The sequence below is a fragment of the Grus americana genome, chromosome 3, assembly GCF_028858705.1.
Source record: "Grus americana isolate bGruAme1 chromosome 3, bGruAme1.mat, whole genome shotgun sequence".
NCBI lineage: Eukaryota > Metazoa > Chordata > Aves > Gruiformes > Gruidae > Grus > Grus americana.
In genome coordinates this window covers 45,560,139-45,580,658 of record NC_072854.1, presented here as the reverse complement: position 1 = coordinate 45,580,658, position 20,520 = coordinate 45,560,139, and the positions used below count along the sequence as shown (strand labels likewise).

Genomic DNA, 20,520 nt, shown 5'->3' with positions numbered 1-20,520 from the left:
ACCAGGGCTCTGAGGGCACCCACAGCCCTTGCTGTCCCTGCCCACCCCCCTCGGGCCTTCTACCTCCCACCCATAGCCCAGGACCCCATCTTAGCCCCTGGAGCCATCAGGCACTGCTACATGCTGCCAAATGGCATTCATTGATGAGCCCCCTCTCTGAATATGGAGTGGGGTTTTAGCCAACGTGTGACAGGAGTGTGGACACTTGGTCTCTAACAGCATCAGTCCTGGCAGCCTTGCTCAGGGTCCATCATCGGTGGCCGTGTACTCCCAGCCTTGACAAATGCCAGGCAGGGTTGCTCGTCTGGGAGGTGACAGCTGTTATTCAGCTAGACTCCTTCAGACTTTGCAAATATGTCCTTTTTTATTGATCTTGCTGCAAAACTCCGGTGTACTTCTCCTAGTGACAGTGCTGCTTGAAGAAACGAAGGCACCATCCCTCCCACGCTGCAGTGCAGGTACAGGGACCCACGGCACCTGCCTTGATGCACCCTTCCCAGCGGTACACGGATTAATCCATCTCAGATCGCACTCAGAAGTTGAGAGCTGTGAGCATTTCATATGCCACCACAGGAAAGGAGCATGAAAAGAAAGCTGCGAAGGATTTAGGCCCAGGTTCTTTCATTTAAACTTAAATAAAATGACCTCCAGAGGCTCCAGAGGCTCTCTCCAATGGGGAAAATTCTAGCATGGAGCAAGCTGAGCCCTGAAACCTCGGGGACAGGTAAGGTAAAGGGAAATTTGGGTGAGGTGGAGACAGTGCAAGACAAGTAAGTGGTCTTATTGGGACCACCAGTCTGTGGTCCCAATTGGGGCCTTACTGGAGCAGGCTGGTGCGGAATTTAAACAGCAGTGGTTTTACACTGAAAGAGGGCAGGTTTAGATTGGACATAAGGAAGGAATTCTTCCCTGTGAGGGTGGTAAGGCACTGGAACAGGTTGCCCAGAGAAGCTGTGGATGCCCTCTCCCTGGAAGTGTTCAAGGCCAGGTTGGATGGGGCTTTGGGCAACGTGGTCTAGTGGAGGGTGTCCCTGCCCGTGGCAGGGGGGTTGGACTGGATGGTCTTTAAGGCCCCTTCCAGCCCAAACCGCTCCGTGTCTCTACAAGTGAGCAGGGCGCAGCAAAGCCTCGCCAAGGCAGCGGGATCTCAAACGGCTCCTGCTCCCCGCGGCAGCAACGCTCTTGCGGTGTGTACACGGTGCCTTCGCACCTGGCCACCACAGCGGATGGCCGCGCTCCGGGAGCCCGACAGGCCATGTGAGGGCTGGCAGGGCGCAGCAGCAGCGCCGTGCCACCGGAGGGCCGATGGCTGCCGCCAGCCTGGCCTGCCGGGGGCGGGCGGAACCTGCGCGCAGGGGAACGGTTCCCAGTGCCGCGTGTTGCCGGCCGGCGGCGGGCGCGGGGCGGTGGCGGCGGCCGCCTCCTTCCTGCTGCCGGCGCGGGGGTGGCGGCGCTGGCGCGGCGGGGCCGGGGCATCGCGGGCCCGGGCGCCTCCTCCCCTCTCCTCTCTTCTCCTCCCCATGGCCGGGAACTTCTGGCAGAGCTCGCACTAGTGGGTGCCGCGTCCGCGGGGTGGGGGACGAGGGGGTTGCGGGCCGCCGCCGCGCTTCGTCCATTCATTGCCGGGCCGGGGTGGCGGGGCCGGGCCGGGCCGGGGTCGCGGGGCACGGCTCTGTTGGGAGGCCCGGCGGGGGCGAGGGGAGCGCCGCGGCGCTGGGCTGCGTCTCCCGGCGGCGGCGGGCGGCGGGGCCTGCTCGCCGCAGAGCCCTGGCGAGAGCCGGGCTGGAGTGCGAGAGCAGCCGGAGCCGCTCCGGCTCCCGCCGCCGCCGTGCCTGCCGGCTGGCCTCCCTTTGCCGGGGCTTTCAAAGTGTGTGGGCTCCCCGGGAGAGGAGTCGCGTCGCGGTGTCCGGGCCCGCGCTGCCTTGGTCTCGAGCGATCGGGTGGGGGCGGTTGCATCCCCGGGGTGCCATATGTTCATCCCCAACGGTGGGGCAGCCGAGGCTGAGCTGTGTTAAAATACCTCGTGCTGAGCGCATGCAGGTTTAAATGTGTGCTTGTGATGTACTAAATATCATAGAACCATAGAATGGTTTAGACCTTAAAGACCATCTAGTTCCAACCCCCCTGCCATGGGCAGGGACACCCTCCTCCAGACCACGTTGCCCAAAGCCCCATCCAACCTGGCCTTGAACACTTCCAGGGATGGGGCATCCACAACTTCTCTGGGCAACCTGTGCCAGTGCCTCACCACCCTCATAGTAAACCTTGCTAGTAACTGACAGTGCGTAAGAGCTCTACAGCCAGTTTAGTTTACTATAGGTAAAGGCTAATCTTGGTCCCTGGTAGTTAGTGTGTTTTCAGATGTCTAACTTTGAAAACCTTTGTGAACGTTTGCTTGAGAAGATTGTATGTGGTTTGGTTAAAGGTCTCTAGCCCCGACCCGCAATCTATAATCTGTACAGGAGTCACTTGATATGATGTTGACAAAGAGTTGCTGAAATAATTTTTCCTTCCTCTAGTTTACAATGGATTTTGGATAAACAAGATCTATTGAAGGAACGCCAGAAAGACTTGAAATTTCTGACTGAAGAAGAATATTGGAAACTACAGATATTTTTTACTAATGGTAAAACTGTTTTATTTCTGCCATAAAATCTGTATAGTATCTGCCATGTCTAAATGCAAGTTTGAATTGCTCACAGAATGTAATGTTTCCATTGTGATATTACATATACTTTCACAACGTATTTTAACAAAGAACTGGAATGTCAATAACATTGTCATTTGTTAGTTATATTAACACAATTTTAGGAGAACTTACAGGCAAAGTAGCTGCATATATAATGTTTTAACCTGTGATGGGACAAAACATAGTACATTTTCTTATTTTCAAGAGGTTCTTGCAAAAAACAAAAGGAAGAGAAGCAACTGCTAAGCTAGCATATTAAACACTCTGTGTCAAGCATTAATACTCAAACTGGGCTTTTGGTGGGCTCTTACGCAGTGGTGAGTATTTTAGCTGATCTCTGCAGTCCTGTTAAAGCAAAGCTTGGAAACTTGTTATTTGTGTTCACTTACGTTCTTTGAAACCTGCACCACAGCCTATGTGTTGCCTGATTCCACAGCACCAGGTGGCTCTCAAATTGTCTACAAGTTCCTGAGAGCCATTGGCAGGCAGCCTGTTCTCCCAAAGAGTTTGGGGCTTGTCTGTGAAGTTGTCTAAGACTTACTTGATCCTGTAAAGTGTTTAACCATATGAATGGCTGCACTGGAGCACGTCAGATTACGCAGGCACTTAAACTCTTTTCTGTGCAATTGTTCAGCATTTAAAAAAAAATCTCTCTGAGCAAAGGATATTGCTAAGTAGTAATTTGTTTGCACATGGCTCTTTAAGTATTTTTCACAGCAGTCCTTTAAAGTACAGGATGCTTGTTTTTTCAGCTATCTGGCCAGACTTGAGGCAGAAAAGTTAAGTGACGTTCCCAAGGCCACTGGAAGATCTTATGTCAGTGGTGGAATGATATTTGTGAAAGAAACTTATCCCAGCTTTTCTCTTAATTGCCTGTGCTGCAAATCTGATTGCTGTGTGTACATCTGTGTTACTGCTTATATGGCACCAGGAAATCAAGCTAGCAATGATTTAGCTATTTGATCAGTTCCTGAAATTCCTTGAGGTTAAAACAAAGCATCATAGCTTCATAACGCAAAAAGGGAAAATGGGGTACTGGTATTTCTAAACATGTATTTCTATGCTAACTTTCACTAGTATTAATTTGAATTATGAAATACACTTTTTTAAAATGTTTCACTTTGGTATTTTTCTTGAGTAAACGAAGATTTACTAAGTAGACAAGGTGGTTTTTTGGTGTATGGTTCTCAGGCTCCTTTTCCTTGGCACTCTTTGACTCCTCTGAAGGTACAGGATGTGACGTGCGGCGGCTGGAGAACAGCTGTGCCAGCATCTTCCTTGTGTGCGTAGGAATGCAGCCTACCCTGGAGGAGAGAGTGATGTTGGGCTTCCACCCCTTCTGTAGCAAAGAGAGGCACCTTCATGGGGAGGACAGTCAGGGGCTGCTCTGTGCCGGTGGAAGCTCACGCAGAGCTTGCCATGTTCAAGCCCTTGAAATGTGTTGCATCATCACCTGCCTCTGAACAGGGACCCTGCTTGGGGTCTCTTCTCTCCCACCTCCTGTATTACCCGGGTAGGGATGTGAGTCTCGGCCACAGCTTGTCACATTCAACATGTGTCTGCCCAGGAGATGGTTGTTCCCTAAAGCAACCAAAAAATTGCCTGGAGAGTGGCAGCTTCCTGCTACCTCCTCATTGGAAACCAGGTGCAATAGGTCACCAACTGATTGTATGGTCATGCGCAACTATTCAGAATGTTAATACTGTAGAGAAGGAAAACTACCATCTTCTAAAATAGTTTGAAAAAGGGAACTGATGTGGATTTCTCTCTTTGGATCACCAAGTCTTAATAGAGTTTTTGGTTGAAAAGCTCATTAACTGATTTCCCTTTCTGGTTTAGGGCAGAAGCTGTAATGTTAGTGTTACAGGCTACTCAAGATATTCAGATTTAAAACAATTTTTATTTAAAGAAACCCCCACTGAAACCATTTATTTTGTAAGCATAAGGGAATAAATAATCCAATAGTTTCTTTTAAAATATTTAAAAAAATAATTACAAGTATTGGACTCTTTCCCAGCATATACAAGCTTCCATTTCATTAAGTCTCTCTAGGCTCTTGTCCATTTTTTTCCCTAAACCACACTTGATTTTTCTCTGACAGCAGATGGCCTAACTGTTCCTGAAAATCCCATGGGAGTGAGAAACATATTTGGAGAATTCTGTTTAGCTTAATATTTGAATTTTTCTGATGCCCTAGTAGTAGGACAGCTTTGTAGCCCCATGGTCAAATCAAAGAGAAAAATCCTTTCAAACCTCCCAAGATATGCTGATAAATATTTTAATATTTGTACAGATGTTGCATAGAGGGCTTAACCTCCTTTCTGTCAGTATTGCTTGTCCTGCTGTGACTGGCAAGCTAGTCACAATTTGGCATTCTTCTCTTTAGGAAAAAGAGTGATATGACATGGACAGGGACTTAATGTTGCTTTGGGTAATCATAGTGGGTGACAAATTGGTTACCTTTTACTGTGGGGGAAAAAATGTTGCCAATCATCAGTGCTGTTCTGGTTTTCTCCTTTTCTCCTACGTTCAGGCCTTTTCTAGCCAACAATGTCTTTGATATTTGCATGCTGTAAAATGCTGTGATGCTCATTAAAAGTGAGAATAGGGTGTATCCTGATTATTTCCAAGGGATATGGCATAAGAGCAGGGGAAAAAAATCTGAACTTGTGTGCTCGAGTAGAGACTAAGAATTTAGTGATGACTGATGGCAGAATTGCTTGCTTTTCCCATCAGTGGTCACTATCTTGATCTTGCATTACATATTTTAAATATATACTTAAGTGTATTTTAAATGATTATTTTGGACATTTCTGGTGAGGGAGGGAAGAAAGAAGAGGGAGTCTTAACGCAGCCAAGCCTTGCTCAGAATAACGATCACAAAGAAGTATGGGAAAAATAACAAGTAACAACCTTATGTTTCACTGTGCCATTCTCTATATCCAACCCCTGCTCTTAATCCCAGTTTGCTGCATCTAATTTGCTTGGCACCTTTCCTTTGCCTGGGAGGCCAAACAAGAGCTACCTGCACAGATGACACCAGGGTTGTTTCTTGGCCAACTGGCAGAGGACCATTGTGATGGAGCAGCTGACTGCATCCTCTGGTCTCCCACCCCCTCTCCCTAAACTAAATATGTCATTTTTTTAACACCTGCTGCCTCTGCCAAATTTAATGACCATGTTTGTGTTGGCAGCATTAGTTGTTTGAAAAAACCCATCCATTTTGCATGGCACTGAAAAGCCATAGACTTGTATTTTAAGTGCTTGAATTTATTTTGCTGTAAAACAGAATACCCAAGCTTTACCCTTCTGAGATTTGTGTTGTCATCTTCTTAAAGGTCATACTCACTTTGTACACAATGAAGTCAAGTTACCTTTCCCTTTTTGAAGGTGTCCACAAGCATCAGGATGCAGTGCTTCCTCTTCACCTGCAGGTCTGTAGGTTTACAGCCACATGTTGTCTCACCAGAAGAACGTATCTGAACTGAGGGAGAAGACTGTGCTGCTGCTCCTTAGAATCCCCAGCACTAGTCATGTTTTGAGATCCTTTGCTATTTGGTGTCAAAGTATTGTAAAAACTCAACTCAAGCTTTTGTTCATTTTTTTTTAAGTTATCCAGGCTTTAGGTGAACATCTTAAATTAAGACAACAAGTTATTGCCACTGCTACAGTCTACTTCAAGAGATTCTATGCCAGGTAGGACTGTTTACTATGATGGTACAAGAATAAAACATTTGCTAGGCACATTTTGGTAGCCCTTTTAAAATGCAGTTCTGTATTAAAAACAGTGCCACTTTTGTTTTCTGGATGGTGTAAAGCTTTTATGCTAATAAAGTTAACTTAAGCTTTGCTTTTTTCAAAAGGAAGTGTGGTGCTCTTAATAGATTAATCGTTCTACATGTATGAAACAACATTATTATAATTTTGTTATAACATTTCAGATATTCCCTAAAAAGTATAGATCCAGTATTAATGGCTCCTACGTGTGTGTTTTTGGCATCCAAAGTAGAGGTATGAAGTATTACAATTTTTTAATGTAAAATTCTGTGATGTATGAGAAAGAGAAAACGTTTTTGACTTTTAAATTTTTTTGTCATTCTTCATGCTTTGGGGGTTGAAACCTTCTCTTTTTTGTATAGATTTCTATAGCATTTAAGAAAAGGAGACGGAGAACGCCTTCAAACATGTTATTTAGTATTTGATCTTGCACAATTTTGTCTGAATTACTAACCCTGAAGGGCCTTTGAAAATTGGAAAGAGTATCTTAAATGGTTATTTCATTGTGATACAGTGTTTACATATTTACATACACTATATCTTAAATTGTGGAGTGTCTCCTTTCTGGTGTGTTTTTCCTTATTTATGTTTACTCCAACTTTAAAACATAATTTGAATTTTTTTTCCGAATTATCCTTTCCCCTTTCATATAGCGAGGGATTCTTAGTTTACACCACACTTTCATTACTTGAATTAAAAGGTTGTTGTAGCTCATACTCTGTCTTTGAGAAATTATCATAAGGAACTGACCCATTAGGGATAGTGGTGAGAAGGCTCCATGCCTCCACCATTAGAAGCCCACTTTGAGTGTGGCCGAGACTTAGCATCAGCTGGGTGCTGCTCTCAGTCCTCTGTAACGCAATAAATTTTTCAGATGTTTGAGGAGTGTCTGCGTAATGGAAAAAAAACCCCAAACCCTCAAATTGGCCCGTTCGTGATATGTCATAGAATCATAGAATGGTTTGGGTTGGAAGGGACCTCAAAGATCATCTAGTTCCAACCCCCCTGCCGTGGGCAGGGACACCCTCCACTAGACCAGGTTGCCCAAAGCCCCATCCAACCTGGCCTTGAACACTTCCAGGGATGGGGCATCCACAGCTTCTCTGGGCAACCTCTTCCAGTACCTCACCACTCTAACAGTAAAGAATTTCTTTCTAACATCTAATCTAAGTCGACCCTCCTTCAGCTTAAATGAATTTTACAGGAGGAACTCAAATCCCTAGTGGATAGTAGAAGCAGTCCTACTAAACCAGTGTCTACACGTGATACTGTTTGTACAAATCCTGTGGTACCTTTCAGTGTTTGGAAGAGCGGAAGGAAAGGAGAAAGATGCAGAGTATTGGAGAGAGTATTTTTTTATCAGCCTGTTAATTAGACCTTTAAGAAAGTACAGACATAGAGTGTATACTCTATATGTGTGTGTATATATATATATGATGTACCTTATATTTTAGAACAAATAGTAAAAGTCTGTGCAGCCTTCCTTACGCTAAAGCAAGTTTAGAGGGCAGCTATAGCAGTAATGATTCAGCTGTGCACTTCTCTGAAAGAACACTGTATACAGAAAATTTTCAGCTTGCTGACTGTCTCAGTAGAGAAGCTAAGGCTTCATGGAAACATAATAAAATAGGGCAGTTAATGACAGGTTTCTAAAGGCAGTTTTCTCCAAGTGGGTTAAGGAAAAACAACATACCTTCTTGAAGCTCTGTTGTCTATTTTATATGTAGAGTGTTAGTCAACTAAGCTTTTGTGGCTTAAGTACTTTTCATAAATGTTTACTATTCCTCAAACAACAAAGTAACTAATCAATTAAAAAACTCTTTACCTAAGAGTTTACCCTGTTCACCTTAAGAAAAAAGAAAAAGGAAAAAAAAAGGGGGGGGGAGAAATACTGCATAAAGCAGCTCAATTTAGTAAGAAGCCGTTATTTTAATTTGATAACAGTGTGAGTATATGGTATTTCAGGTGGTTCATCTCATTTACCACTCTTTTTCTTCAGGAATTTGGTGTTGTTTCAAATACAAGGTTGATTTCTGCTGCTACTTCTGTATGTAAGTATCAGTGATTTTCATTATACTGCAGTTAGGTATTTCTGTAGGGACATCAGACATTTTCTTTATTTTTTTTTTGTTTGTTTGTTTGTTTGCTTGTTTTTAAAAGGTCGCTTTTTATCAAGTCATGGGGGGACTTGTGTGTTGACTGCTAGGAGCTAGTTAAAGCCACTTAAATAACTTTGTTTCTAACTACAGAAACAGAAGGGGCCTGTCTATGTTAGTTTTGGTTAATTTTGTTTGGAACTTATGCCAAGTATAAATAAAAACAAAGTAATAAAATTAAACTGTTGAGGTTTATAAACAGTTTCAAGTAGTGAATTGAATTCTGAACTACTCAAAGATAAAATTGAAAACTTAGGGCTTTATTTGTCTGTTTTATAAAAGGTATGGCTCCATGGAAGTACCTGTTTTCAGAATTTTTGGTCGGTTGTATACCTTCTAATTAATCCTTTCTTCCCCCATCATAAAATCAGTCTTTGCACATGGCATTTATTTATAAAAATAAATTTTATAACCTATATATTGTTCATAAATAAATGCAGTAAATTCGCACTGTAGTTAGTTAATTCTCTTTCCTGCTTGCCTTATATTTCCCAGTTCCTGTAACTTGCATCTCATCCATCAAGGTCTTAAAGTGATCACTTCCTTAACGGAATGCTATAATCTGACCCAGAAGGTCCAGCTGCTCTCTGTAGGCAGTTCCTGGCTGTGCTTTTCAAAATGTAGGTCAGCGCTTTCAAAAATCCCTCTTAGCCATGGAGGGGACAGGTGACTGGCTGCATCTGTAGCCTCCACATGCAGTAAGTATATCAGTCCGTGGGGCTGGCCGAATGACAGTTCCACCACTAGGAACTGAAATGCATCTTCAGTGCCAGCGTGACCAAGACCAGTACTGGATTTAGCAATAAGAGTTGCTATTTTTACATCAGTAGTGTCTCAAGGCACAGATCTATGTGGCAGTTTTCATGAATCCGTGAGAAAGGCAGATGAATTTGGTAAATATGCAGTAGCTGATTTTACTTGGATTTCTAGTCCTGAGCAGTGCTGTGTCTGAAAATCCCAAGTCCCACAGAAGATTTCCCCCACAGTTCTTCCTTCAGACCTAGAAGCCCTGCCTACCCTGATAAGTACTCTGCATTTCATAGAAGTGGGGACAAAAAGCAACAGGCTTTCCACTAGCATTTATGTCTTTCATTCTACCTGCTCTTCCTTTAACAGAGCTGCTTCAGTAGCACACAGGAATTTTTTTTTTTTTTGATCTTCATACAAAAGGTGAAAAAAGATGAGGCGAGACAAGTAAAATAAAGCTAACAAAAGGGTAACTAGCGTAATAGTCAGTTCAAAAGGTTTGTCTGCTTTTAGTTAGGTGGAAATGTGAAGTTAGTAACACACGCTTCCTTTGTAAGGAAGGTAATCTCGGATTGGTTTCTAGCAACCTCTTCAAAAGCTTTTCGCTATGTTTCTACAGCTCACTAAAAGGACAGCTCCGTATGCTGTGTCTGCAGCTTGCTTTGTGGGAAAAACGTTTTGTTTCCATGTCTTCCCCCTCAAAGTGGTTCATTTTTTTTACTATGTGTCTCTTCAGTTTGCATGCTTCTTGAGAAGCCTGTTTTATTAATTTTCTTCCTTGAAATAATTAACATTTCCAATCAGTAGCCTAATCTTATTGTCCTACTGCAAATTTTCTAGTAAAGTTTACCATAGGTCTAAATGTTGAAGTCTTTAGTCCAGAGGACTGACACTACCTTTTCATCAAATTGAATGGTGTACTGATTTTCTGGAAGTAGTATCAATTCAGAATATACTGTCTGTCATTAATATAGGAATATTGTCCACTTCCAGGATGTTAAATGATGTTACCTGTTTTCCTTGGAGGACAGGTACTTAAAATAGATTTTTAAATGTTTCACTTGTACAAATCTCAAATCCACATCCTCAAGTGTACTTAAGGGGTTTTTTTTGCTCAGAATTCTAATGTGAGATCACCCTGGTTTCGCAACTTAATGTAATTCTTAACAGTGCACTATTTGTACCTGTTCTCCTTGTAAAATGCATGAGGATAATTACGTATCTAAATCAGGGATCATAAGCTAGAAAACGGAGGATATATTTGAACATTCTCTTGGAGGCAAGAGCCTTGAATCATATATGCCTAAGCAGATGCTTAGATGTCTCTCCCAAGGAGAGAAACACCCTTAAAATGTCTGATAAGCTGCTGCCTAGGACATTAATCTGCAGTGTGATGAATTGGCTTCTTGCTCTGAATTTGAGCCTTTTTTTTGCATATCCAAAATCTTTACATCATGGACATACAGGATCTCTTGGCTGAGCTCCCTCACCCTGCCCTCAGTCTTGCTTTTGTAAGACTTCATTATTTTGTTTAAAATCTTGCATGTCGAAGGATCAAGCCTACGTAAAAAAATCCCACGTGAAAATTCCATTTGGATTTAATGTTGGAATTGAGATCCTGAAGTGATTAGCAGATAAGGAGTGACATCCGTAGGTAGATAGTTCTCTGAATGATAATTTGTGGAAAATTAGGTGCCCATAAGCTAGTTGGTGGTTAACCAGAAGATTTAATAGTGCCCAAAGCATCAGATGTGTCTGGCTGAGTACCTGTGCAAATCTGGGTTTCGGGTGTATTCCTCTTTCCCTTTCAGGATCTTAAATCTTATAACTTTTGTCTTTCAAATGCAAACTTTTTGTACTGCAAGCAGTTGTGCTGCCAAATGGATTCGAAGGGCTATATACAGATGACTTAACAGAAAGGGAAAGAAGTAAAAGTATTAATTACATCATTTTTAACATACTGATTTCTCTTTACTGTAGTGAAAACTAGGTTTTCGTATGCCTTTCCGAAGGAGTTTCCTTATAGGATGAACCATGTAAGTATGCTGTTCAAAATACAATTTGATCAAATAAATTAAAAGACAAATAATTGTTAGCAGGAAATCCTTTCTTTTAAATTCAAAGAAATATTTTCATACTCATATGTCAGGTTGCTCATAATTACTTTTGGATACATTATAGGGAAAGTTTCTTTTAAAAGTGATAAATTGTATATAACCTCCTTTCCTTAAATTGTTGGCAGGTATGCTATAAGGAGAAGTGATGTGACTGGGTGACTGAAATAGTAATTTTTATATAGTATGATGATAAAAGAGACTTAGCTTTTTTTGAATGTTCTTGTTTACAAATACATTGCTCCAGGGAAAGTAAATAGCCCTTGCACCTGGATGCTTCCAAGCACAGGAGCAGTTGGCTTATAGAAAGCAGTTTTATTTTTGCCTGTAAAATGTAATGGCTTTTGAAAAATCATTTTTATTTTTATTTAGAATTTACATTTACCAGTGGTTTTCAAGCATTCTCAGTCACAATGCTGAGAAATTTTGTAGTTTTTCTTGAAACCAATTTTGACCTGTGCTGTAGTATTTTGAAAGTTAAACAGAACTAATTATTTTTAGATCAACTGTGACAAATGCTAATTTTTTTGTTGGTTTGCTTTTCACCCAGTCTATAAAGCCAAATAATACATCAGAATATAAAATATCTAAGACTTTGCAATAAAACTGCACTGCTATTTTACAGATAAAGGTAAATGGAAATATATTTTGGAGTACCGCTTTCCTATAACCAAAGCAGTCCAGTCTTTTCCTTGATATCACTAGCACGTCACTAGCTCTATGGAAAATGAGAGCTGACTTAATTGCTACAATTGGACAGAATATTAAAAATATGAAATTAAATCTGAAAATACTTTAAAAGGCCATTTGGCATGTTAGTGGCCTGATGAAGAGGCTGTAATTCTGCAAAAGGAGTTCTCTGTTGCTGTTAAGTGTTTATATACTGGGAACAATTTGCTGCTGCCAGGTGTTGAAACAAATCAGAGAAGTGCTGCCAATGAAGTAGTCTTTCATAGTAAACATCATCCAAAATGTTTAAATACATTGTTAATGTGACTGGAGTTAAGTTATAATGGTTGTAAGGCAACAGTTAATAATAGTTTGATTTTTATTTGGTTTTGTAGTTTCAGATGAAATGCATGTAGGACTGTTGGAAATATGTGTTGAGAATTCCTGTTCCTGTGCATTCATGATGTTAAACTGGGTGACAGTTAATTCTTTCTGCTGGCTGAAATATGCTTCTGTTTAACTGATTTTTGCTTCTTTGCAGATACTAGAATGTGAATTCTATCTCTTAGAATTAATGGTAGGTGGTTTGCTTTTTTTTTTTTTACTGTTGCCTCAGTTTACTTTTTACTGATAAAGAATATTTTGAATTTTGTGCTATGAAATATGCATTACACATTTTTTTTTTTATTCCATTATACATTTTTTTTTATTCCCCCACTCCAATTTTAGAATGATGTCCATGCAGGTTAACATTTACGTTTCCAGCAGAATGTCGTAATTCCTGTGCTGTCATCTAGGCTGAGTGAGGGCATTCTCACCTCCTTGTGTTGAAGCGGGATTTCTGAACAGAAAGAGGGCAGATTGCAGGAGTGGTGGGGACAGGAGGAGCGTCTATGGCCCTGCATCCTGGTGGTTAGAGCATTGTTGGGAAGGGGAAAGCAGAACTGCTTCTGTTTTAAAAAGAAAGGTAACTCTGTGTAAGTCCTGATGCAGAGACTAGTGTGTCGGTGTCCTTATTTCCCCAGATGAATGGCCAGTCAAGAGCACAAAGAGTTGTATTCGTGCTATGCCCTTTTCTTGCCTGGAAGAATCTGGACCTACACGATGGTCCAGCTTCAGCCAGAGATGTGCATAGTATCCCACTCAGGGTAGTATATATAAGTAATCTTCTAGAAAGTGAGATGTGAGTTTGAGTCCTGTGAGGAAGAAACTGAATTCAGGGCCTCCCATTTTCTGAGGTCGTGCTGTAACTATTAGGCTGTTGGATGAAAGGAGCACAACATGACATTTTCTCCCAGGCACTTTCAAAGAAAGGAGCTGTACCTGCTTCTTCAAAGGGTTGCTATTCCATTGCTGTGTTTTCTAGGGCAAGGATGCAGCCCAGACTTCTTAGGGGGCTTAGGTAAAGTGGTGCGGGATTTCTGCATGTTGGTTGGACTTGGATGGGTTAGGCACCGAGCTCGCTGTGCTGGGCTAGTTCTGCGCAAGTGCAGAGAAAAGGAGAGAGAAACCAGGGAGGAGCCTAGGGAGGTAGGCAGCAACTGAGAAGGGATATGTTTTGGGAGCAGGGCACAGAGGAGGTTGGATTGAAGTTTTTGTTTGTGCCTACCGTTGTTATAACCCCTTTTTAGATATCCTGTTTAGATTTAGTCCTTGATACCCCTGCTATACATGCAGTAAGTCTTGAGTTTTGCATACAGGAGTTTTATCACAAGTAACTGCATTTGCAAGAAGTTATGTTTTGGGGATTAACTTATTTTTCCAGTACACTATGCAATATATAGTATGTATAATAACTGTGTCTCACTTCAGTGTTCAGCACATGTAACAGTGTGGCTTTTCTCTACAGTATCCATACAGTTGTCCGCTTTCGGCAAGAGAGTTACTCCTTCTTGTTTATACCAACCTGGGCCTGAAAAGAGGAGATTTGAGAGCAGTGGATTTTCTTTCTTTCTTTCTTTCTTTCTTTCTTTCTTTCTTTCTTTCTTTCTTTCTTTCTTTCTTAACCAGTGTCAATTATTTTGGCATATTTTCCATGTATGGTATTTAGTGACAGACTGTTTTCTGGCAGTGTTTTGTGTTTCCAAGTGGGAATTACGGGTTTGTAAGCAAATGAGGTTTCAGTGTGCTGCAGATGTGGCTTTCTGTGTCTCTTAGGGGAAGGACATCGACAGACTGGCAACCGTGCTATGTAATAGTATTCTAGAGAGAGCACTGCCCTCATTAGAGCAGGGTTAGGTGTCAGAATGCTGCTTAGAAAAAAATAAATCAGTAATTGACTTGTAAATCAAATGTTTTTTATATGAACTGACAACACATTCTGCATTGTAATCTAACTTTTATCCCATTGACATTTTTCCTAGGACTGCTGTTTGATAGTATATCATCCTTATAGACCTTTGCTCCAGTATGTGCAAGATATGGGCCAAGAAGACATGCTGCTACCTCTCGCATGGTAATGAAGACAATGATTAACAGTAGTGCTTCCTTTCAGCAAGAAAGCAAGTGTTTAACAGTTATGCTTCAAAGGTAGTTAAGCAAAAGCCGACTTAGCCATATTTGAATACAAAGGGTGCCCTAGTTAACCTGTGCAGGTATATGTCCCTGACTTAGCTTATTCTGTCTTTAACCCAGTAATGATTTTACTTTGCAGTGGTCTAATTTTTTATTTTTAGACTAGCTCTCATAGCACAGTTTTTCACACTACTGAATGGTGACTATGAGTAGAGGTAATCTTTTTCTGTCAACATCGGCTTTCTGTTGTATCTTGTTCGTCATAAGAGGTAGAAGCAGTATATAGGGGTCTTTAGCCGTGTTAGCAGAATTCTTATTCTTGAACTGTTTCTCAAATACAGAAAGACAGTAAAAATACTACTTTTATGCTTGCCCTTACTTTTTTGTGAAACAGGGATAATTGTTTTAGAGTACATATCAACACCTTCTGCAGAAAGACATTTATGGTACTATAATAGTGCTTCCGTATAAACTTCTGCTGTGACTACAAGGAAAAAAATGAGAGGCTTTAAGAGATTTTACAAGGGAAGAGATCTCTTCCCTTGCTGTTTTGCCCTGCAGCCTTGCTGCTTCTACCATCTGGGAAACTGACAAAATACTTCTAAACTGACAGCAGTTTTTGAAGTCATATAGTCTAAAGGTGAATAGGATGATACTTACAAGCTCTTTTTTGCACAGGAGGATAGTGAATGACACATATAGGACTGATCTTTGTCTGCTGTACCCTCCTTTCATGATAGCTCTAGGTAAGTAATACAATGTCTCTTGTCATGTTTAAATGGATATATTCTGTGTGCTGTTGCCCTCAACAAGCATTCCTTAGAGTGCCCTCATAAGGTGCTTCAGTTTGCATTTCATACAGTACTGACACTGTAGCCTTGCAACTTAAGAAGTCTTGAAGAAAAATCAGATAATGGATCCTGAGTTTTCTCTGTTGAACTGTATAGTGTTTACAAAATATAGAATGTTTCTAACTGTATCAAGAGTGGATCTTTGTTCAATACCCATGTCACCTGATCTTTGCAGCTTGCCTACATGTGGCCTGTGTTGTCCAGCAGAAGGATGCAAGGCAATGGTTTGCTGAGTTATCTGTTGATATGGAAAAGGTACTCTGTTTTTAATTCCCATCACCTGTTATGGACTGACTAGAAATGGTAGTCATGGTTATAAAACTACTGTCTTACATGTCTGCGGTACTGATTTGAACTTCATTCAGTGATCATATGTTAGGTGCTGTTGAAATTAGGTAGGTCTCTTGGGGAGGGAGACAACGTCAGGTAATTCGGTTATCACCCTGCTCTGAAACTCAAGCCAGAACCGTTGCATAACGGCAAAGTGTCGCTGGTGTTGTCATTTTTCAGATGGAAATATAAACCCAATATCCTTTGCATTTTTTGCCAGAAAAAGGATTCCCAATGTTTTTCATTGTTCAAGACTGCCAGCACGAGTTTGGCTTTTAAATTCTATTGCATGTGATTTTCTGCTTCACCTTTCAGCATCGTGCCTACGTATTGTTCTCATTTTCTCCCTATAAATGAATATAGTGTACCAGAGTGTAAATCATTCTTGACACTTTCAGGATGACCAGGACCTGACTTCAGTCAATGTTAAACAAGGGAACACCAAGATCATTCAGTTGAGCTCCTTGCTATTGCAAACTCTATGTCAAATAATCCCCTTCATAAATTTATGAGCTTCCAAGGTGCAGTTGTTCTCATAACAATAATGTTCTTCCTCTTCACTAGTTCCTTTTACTTTTTAGGTTGACTTCTTTAGCCTTTGTTTAGCTCCAGCAGGCAAGCCAAACTAGTACTCATACTCCTTATCACAGTTTCACTCTGCATGTATTTTTCAGTCTATCTTCTCTGAAACTGAGTGTCTGGGATTAAATAGCCTACTATGGATGAGACATACCATTGCCCTCTGTGTCCTCGGTATTGCCCTTTATCCCACTGATGAGATCCTGGCATTGTATTTGATTTCCAGGGTTTGTCTTCAAATTTAAGCATGGTGTGGATGCTATGCTGCATCAAGACCTCTGTGAATTATGCTGTCATGCATGTAAAAGCAGGGTGATAATAAACTGGCAGCAGAGGAGAAGCAACCTATATTTGACAGATAAGGTTACCATAAGCTTGATACTGAACATGTTTGAATGTTTACATGTCTTGGTTCTCACGCCGGCGATACAATCTAAGCTGGATTTTTTTTACGTTAACACCATGGACCTCTTAGCCAGCTATGACTTCTGTTTCAAGGATTGTATTGTTCTAGCACTTAATCATAGTCTGTGTATAAAAAAGAAGAAATTTATGAATTCAGAGAATGATGAAACAAATTATGATCCAAACGATATCTACCTTTTGTATGGAATATTGCACTAGAAATTTAATAGGAAATTAAGGTAGTTGAGGTGCAGTAGATAGAAAGAAAGTGTCCCAACTGGTAGCGAATGCTTAAGAAGTGGAATATGAAAGTTCAACAATTCTTACTACATGTATATAAGAATATAATAATAATAATTTAGACACTCCTTGGCACTTTATTTCTTGGAAAGAAAGAATTCAGACGAATGTTTTGTGGTTTGGGGCTTTTTTCCCCTACACTGTGCCTCTGATGTGTATAGAACATTGATAATCATCAGTTACTGTATTGGTAATCCATCATCTAGCTGCAATCATGCTGCCAGGTGCCTGGATTTTCCCAGTTAACATAGTTATAAGCTGTGGCAGTAGTTGCAAATAAATACATAAAAAGCTATTCAGCTTTCAGGGGAGGAGGAGTGGTATGTACAGTTGAATGGGAGGGAAAGTATTCTGTTCAGGCTTCCATTCACAATTAAATCAAAAAAACTAATTATAGAAATGGTTGATTGCCAGACCAGATTAAATGTGAGACAGCTCTGTTTATAATATGAAAATTGTGCTGCGTAATTTCAGTTTGGGGCATGTTTAATTAATTACACACTTAAACTGGCTACGACAAAGATAAAATGACTATTGTGTCTGACCTTAGGATCTCTTTTCTTTCTAATCAGATTTTAGAAATAATCAGGGTTATTCTGAAGCTGTATGAGCAGTGGAAGAACTTTGATGAGAGGAAAGAGATGGCTACTATTCTTAGTAAAATGCCTAAACCAAAACCACCTCCAAACAGGTACTGTACTTCTTTAATATACCTTTCATATGGAAAAACTGGACTGCTGTCTTAAGAAGGAGCAAACGTTTAATTTGAGGGATAGCGGATGTTTTTTACATTACAGCCAGCCAGTCTGATTGTTCAGGAGCTAATGAGAAGCAGAACATTCATTGTTTTATGGAGTGCGTTAATGTGATTAGAATGTGATCGATACAGCTTAGCAAATGTAAGGAACCGGGATGTGAGGCTCCATAGCTGGGCCAGGTTTGTTGGAACTGGGCCTGCTTGAATGTTGTATTTAATTACTATGATTAAATGTCACTGTCGGGAGTCTGCACATGCAAATTCCTGTACACATGCTTATGTAATGTGAACTTTGAAATGTTGACTTCAGAAGTGGATTCAGTAGGCAGCTGCATGGGTATATATTGAAATTATTGTGCAAATAAGTACACTGAAGTTATTCATGCATGCTGAGAATAACTTTTTGCATTTTTTATGAAGCTGAGCAGAATATCTTAACCTTTGCGTATATGTTGAAGTGTTTTCCTTCAAAAGGTTTTTACTACTTTCAGAATACTGTATTTTTAATTGAAAAAGAAGACAAAAGTGTAATACGATGCTTCTTTTTGAAGACACGTGGTTTGTTTTTTTTTTCTTCCAAACAGTGAAGGAGAACAGGGTCCGAATGGTAGCCAGAACTCTAGTTATAGCCAATCTTAAGACATTCCAAAGAATTTCTTTATGGACCACTTTGACTCAAGACATCCTGGGATCTTTCCTGTGTTCATGAAATGGACAGAAGGTTTTAGTAACATCTTTGACAAAGAACTTGAAGAATAAATAGCTTGTTTGTGTCAAGCATTGTGAAAGCTTTTTCTCTAAAACTGCATCATTTTCTCTGACGCTGGAGCAAATGTACTAAGGTTTTTCAGTGTAAGGAATCAAACGTTAAACCAAGCTGCAATAGATTAACACTATCCACTCAAAACAAATAGTTCATTATTGGTTTTTGTTTGCTTTGAGAAAATTGTAACTCACCATTGAAGTGAACTATTTTTAAAGCAACAGTAACCTGAAGCCTAAGTGTAACTATTAACAGCCTGTGTTGTCTTCATTTTGTTTGTGACTGAAGGAAGATAGTGCACTGTATGTCAAATCTATTCATTACCTTGAGTTTTGTTAATTTTTTAAAAATAAATACGGATTCTGTAACAAGTTAACACAGCAATCCTTCAGAAACAAAGCCTAGAAGAGCCTGCAAAAAATATTGTTGCAGTTTTCGTGAGAGCTGCAGGAAAGAAATTCAGTTCCTTTTTTGGATTAGAGAGATGCTGTTTTACTCGGTAGATGTACTTGGATGTTTTTGCCATGAAGCGTAGTAGCCCAGCTTACCAGAGAAGTGCAATATGTATAGTGATTCTGCAGTTTTCTTAAACATTTCAAGTGTTAGGAATTAAAAAAAACCCAACATACTATGATTTTTTTTTTAAAGTAAACGTACTGTATAGTACAATTGGAATATGTCACAATCGAGTACAAATCTGGGTGTGATTGCTATTTTTTTATGGTGGATTTTATTTGTACAAAAGATATACACTGTCAGTCTGCCTTCACTGTTAGTGTGAATTTGTGTGGTTCATTAGGGAGTTTATTTAAGAGGATCAAGTTTTTGGTGAGCTTCATACTGGCTAATTTTAATTGTGACGTTAGGAACAACTCTTTAGAATAACTGAAATGGGATTCCTTGGTTAACTATGTGCTGGAGAAAATGAGATTCCTTCAAACAGGCCATATCCTGTGTTCCTTACTCAGGCAGATATCCCACTGAAGTCAGGAATTGGCCTAAATTGAATTTCTTGGTTTTTAGGTAACTTCATTTCTAATTAAGTTATGTACAACTTCATTTTGAATGATAATGCCAACTTGCCCAAGTATAAAAATTGAATGATAAAGTCCAGTAATAGTGTTCTCCTTTTTTTTTTTTTTTTCCCCTGAAGCAACACATTTCACTGGTCTGAAATACGGGAGGGAAATTCTTGAAAACCCTTGCTCTGTGATGCGTCTTTGTTCAAAAAACTGGCCCCTTAAAAACAACTGTTTTGGCAAATACCCGTCTTTGTAATTGGCTGGTCATTCAGTGAAATACAACCGCAGTGTGTTTGTGTGTAGCCCACTAGGCTGCTAGCATTTATTTCTGTTCAGGTTATTTCCATAAAACATTAGGTAAACAAGCCCAAACTACTTTGGTGAGCTAGAAAATATATACATTTTGGTCTTTGCTACTTTTGTTGCCATGTCATCCATACCTTTTATGGACACTCGATTGATGAAGTGGAGTTTGGCTATTTGCCTTTGTTTCTTGAAGTCTAAAATGTGCTATTTGTAATGTGGACTTGGGGAGTAGAAATAAATCAATGCAACTTGACCACTGTCTGGAGTTCTTAAACAGGAACTGTTGTTTAGGTAAATGTCAGTCTTCTCACATATACCACATAATCTGCTATGAAAGGTAATGGTTTGAAATTTGGGATTTCACAGTATTAATAAAGAATTCTGGCTGGAGTGATTAAAAGTTTTCTTGCTGCTCAAGAGCCTTTACAGGCTACTTCACACCAAAATTACCTGTAACCTAAACCTCAGAGCTAAAATATCAGGCACTTCTTGACGGTAACTGAAAGTGTCTTAAGTAATTTTTCTACTGGGGAAGTGAGGG

At 40.4% G+C, this 20,520-nt stretch overlaps 1 protein-coding gene across 2 annotated transcripts; it reads left to right on the top strand.

The window, feature by feature from the left end:
• The first annotated feature begins 1,406 nt into the window (after positions 1-1,406).
• On the top strand, positions 1,407-20,232 carry CCNC (cyclin C). 2 transcript variants are annotated; one of them, XM_054821371.1, is made up of 12 exons: positions 1,407-1,552; positions 2,520-2,626; positions 6,301-6,385; positions 6,631-6,700; positions 8,466-8,517; positions 11,350-11,405; positions 12,694-12,729; positions 14,516-14,607; positions 15,345-15,412; positions 15,693-15,772; positions 17,704-17,822; positions 18,473-20,232. In XM_054821371.1, the coding sequence occupies exons 1-12, from the start codon at positions 1,521-1,523 to the stop codon at positions 18,525-18,527; spliced, it is 852 nt and encodes a 283-aa protein (XP_054677346.1). In that variant the 5' UTR covers positions 1,407-1,520; the 3' UTR covers positions 18,528-20,232. The 2 variants fall into 2 exon arrangements, with proteins under 2 accessions (XP_054677346.1, XP_054677347.1); XM_054821372.1 differs by lacking the exon at positions 6,301-6,385 and having other exon boundaries at positions 1,537-1,552.
• The last annotated feature ends 288 nt before the right edge of the window (positions 20,233-20,520 follow it).

What these genes read in the sequence shown, in the direction of transcription:
- CCNC (XM_054821371.1), top strand. Translation starts at nt 1,521, where the DNA reads ATGGCCGGGAACTTCTGGCAGAGCTCGCACTA. An exon ending in TTCTGGCAGAGCTCGCACTA is followed by an intron (nt 1,553 to 2,519) that starts GTGGGTGCCGCG and finishes TCCTTCCTCTAG; the next exon opens with TTTACAATGGATTTTGGATA. An exon ending in TCTATCTCTTAGAATTAATG is followed by an intron (nt 12,730 to 14,515) that starts GTAGGTGGTTTG and finishes CATTTTTCCTAG; the next exon opens with GACTGCTGTTTGATAGTATA.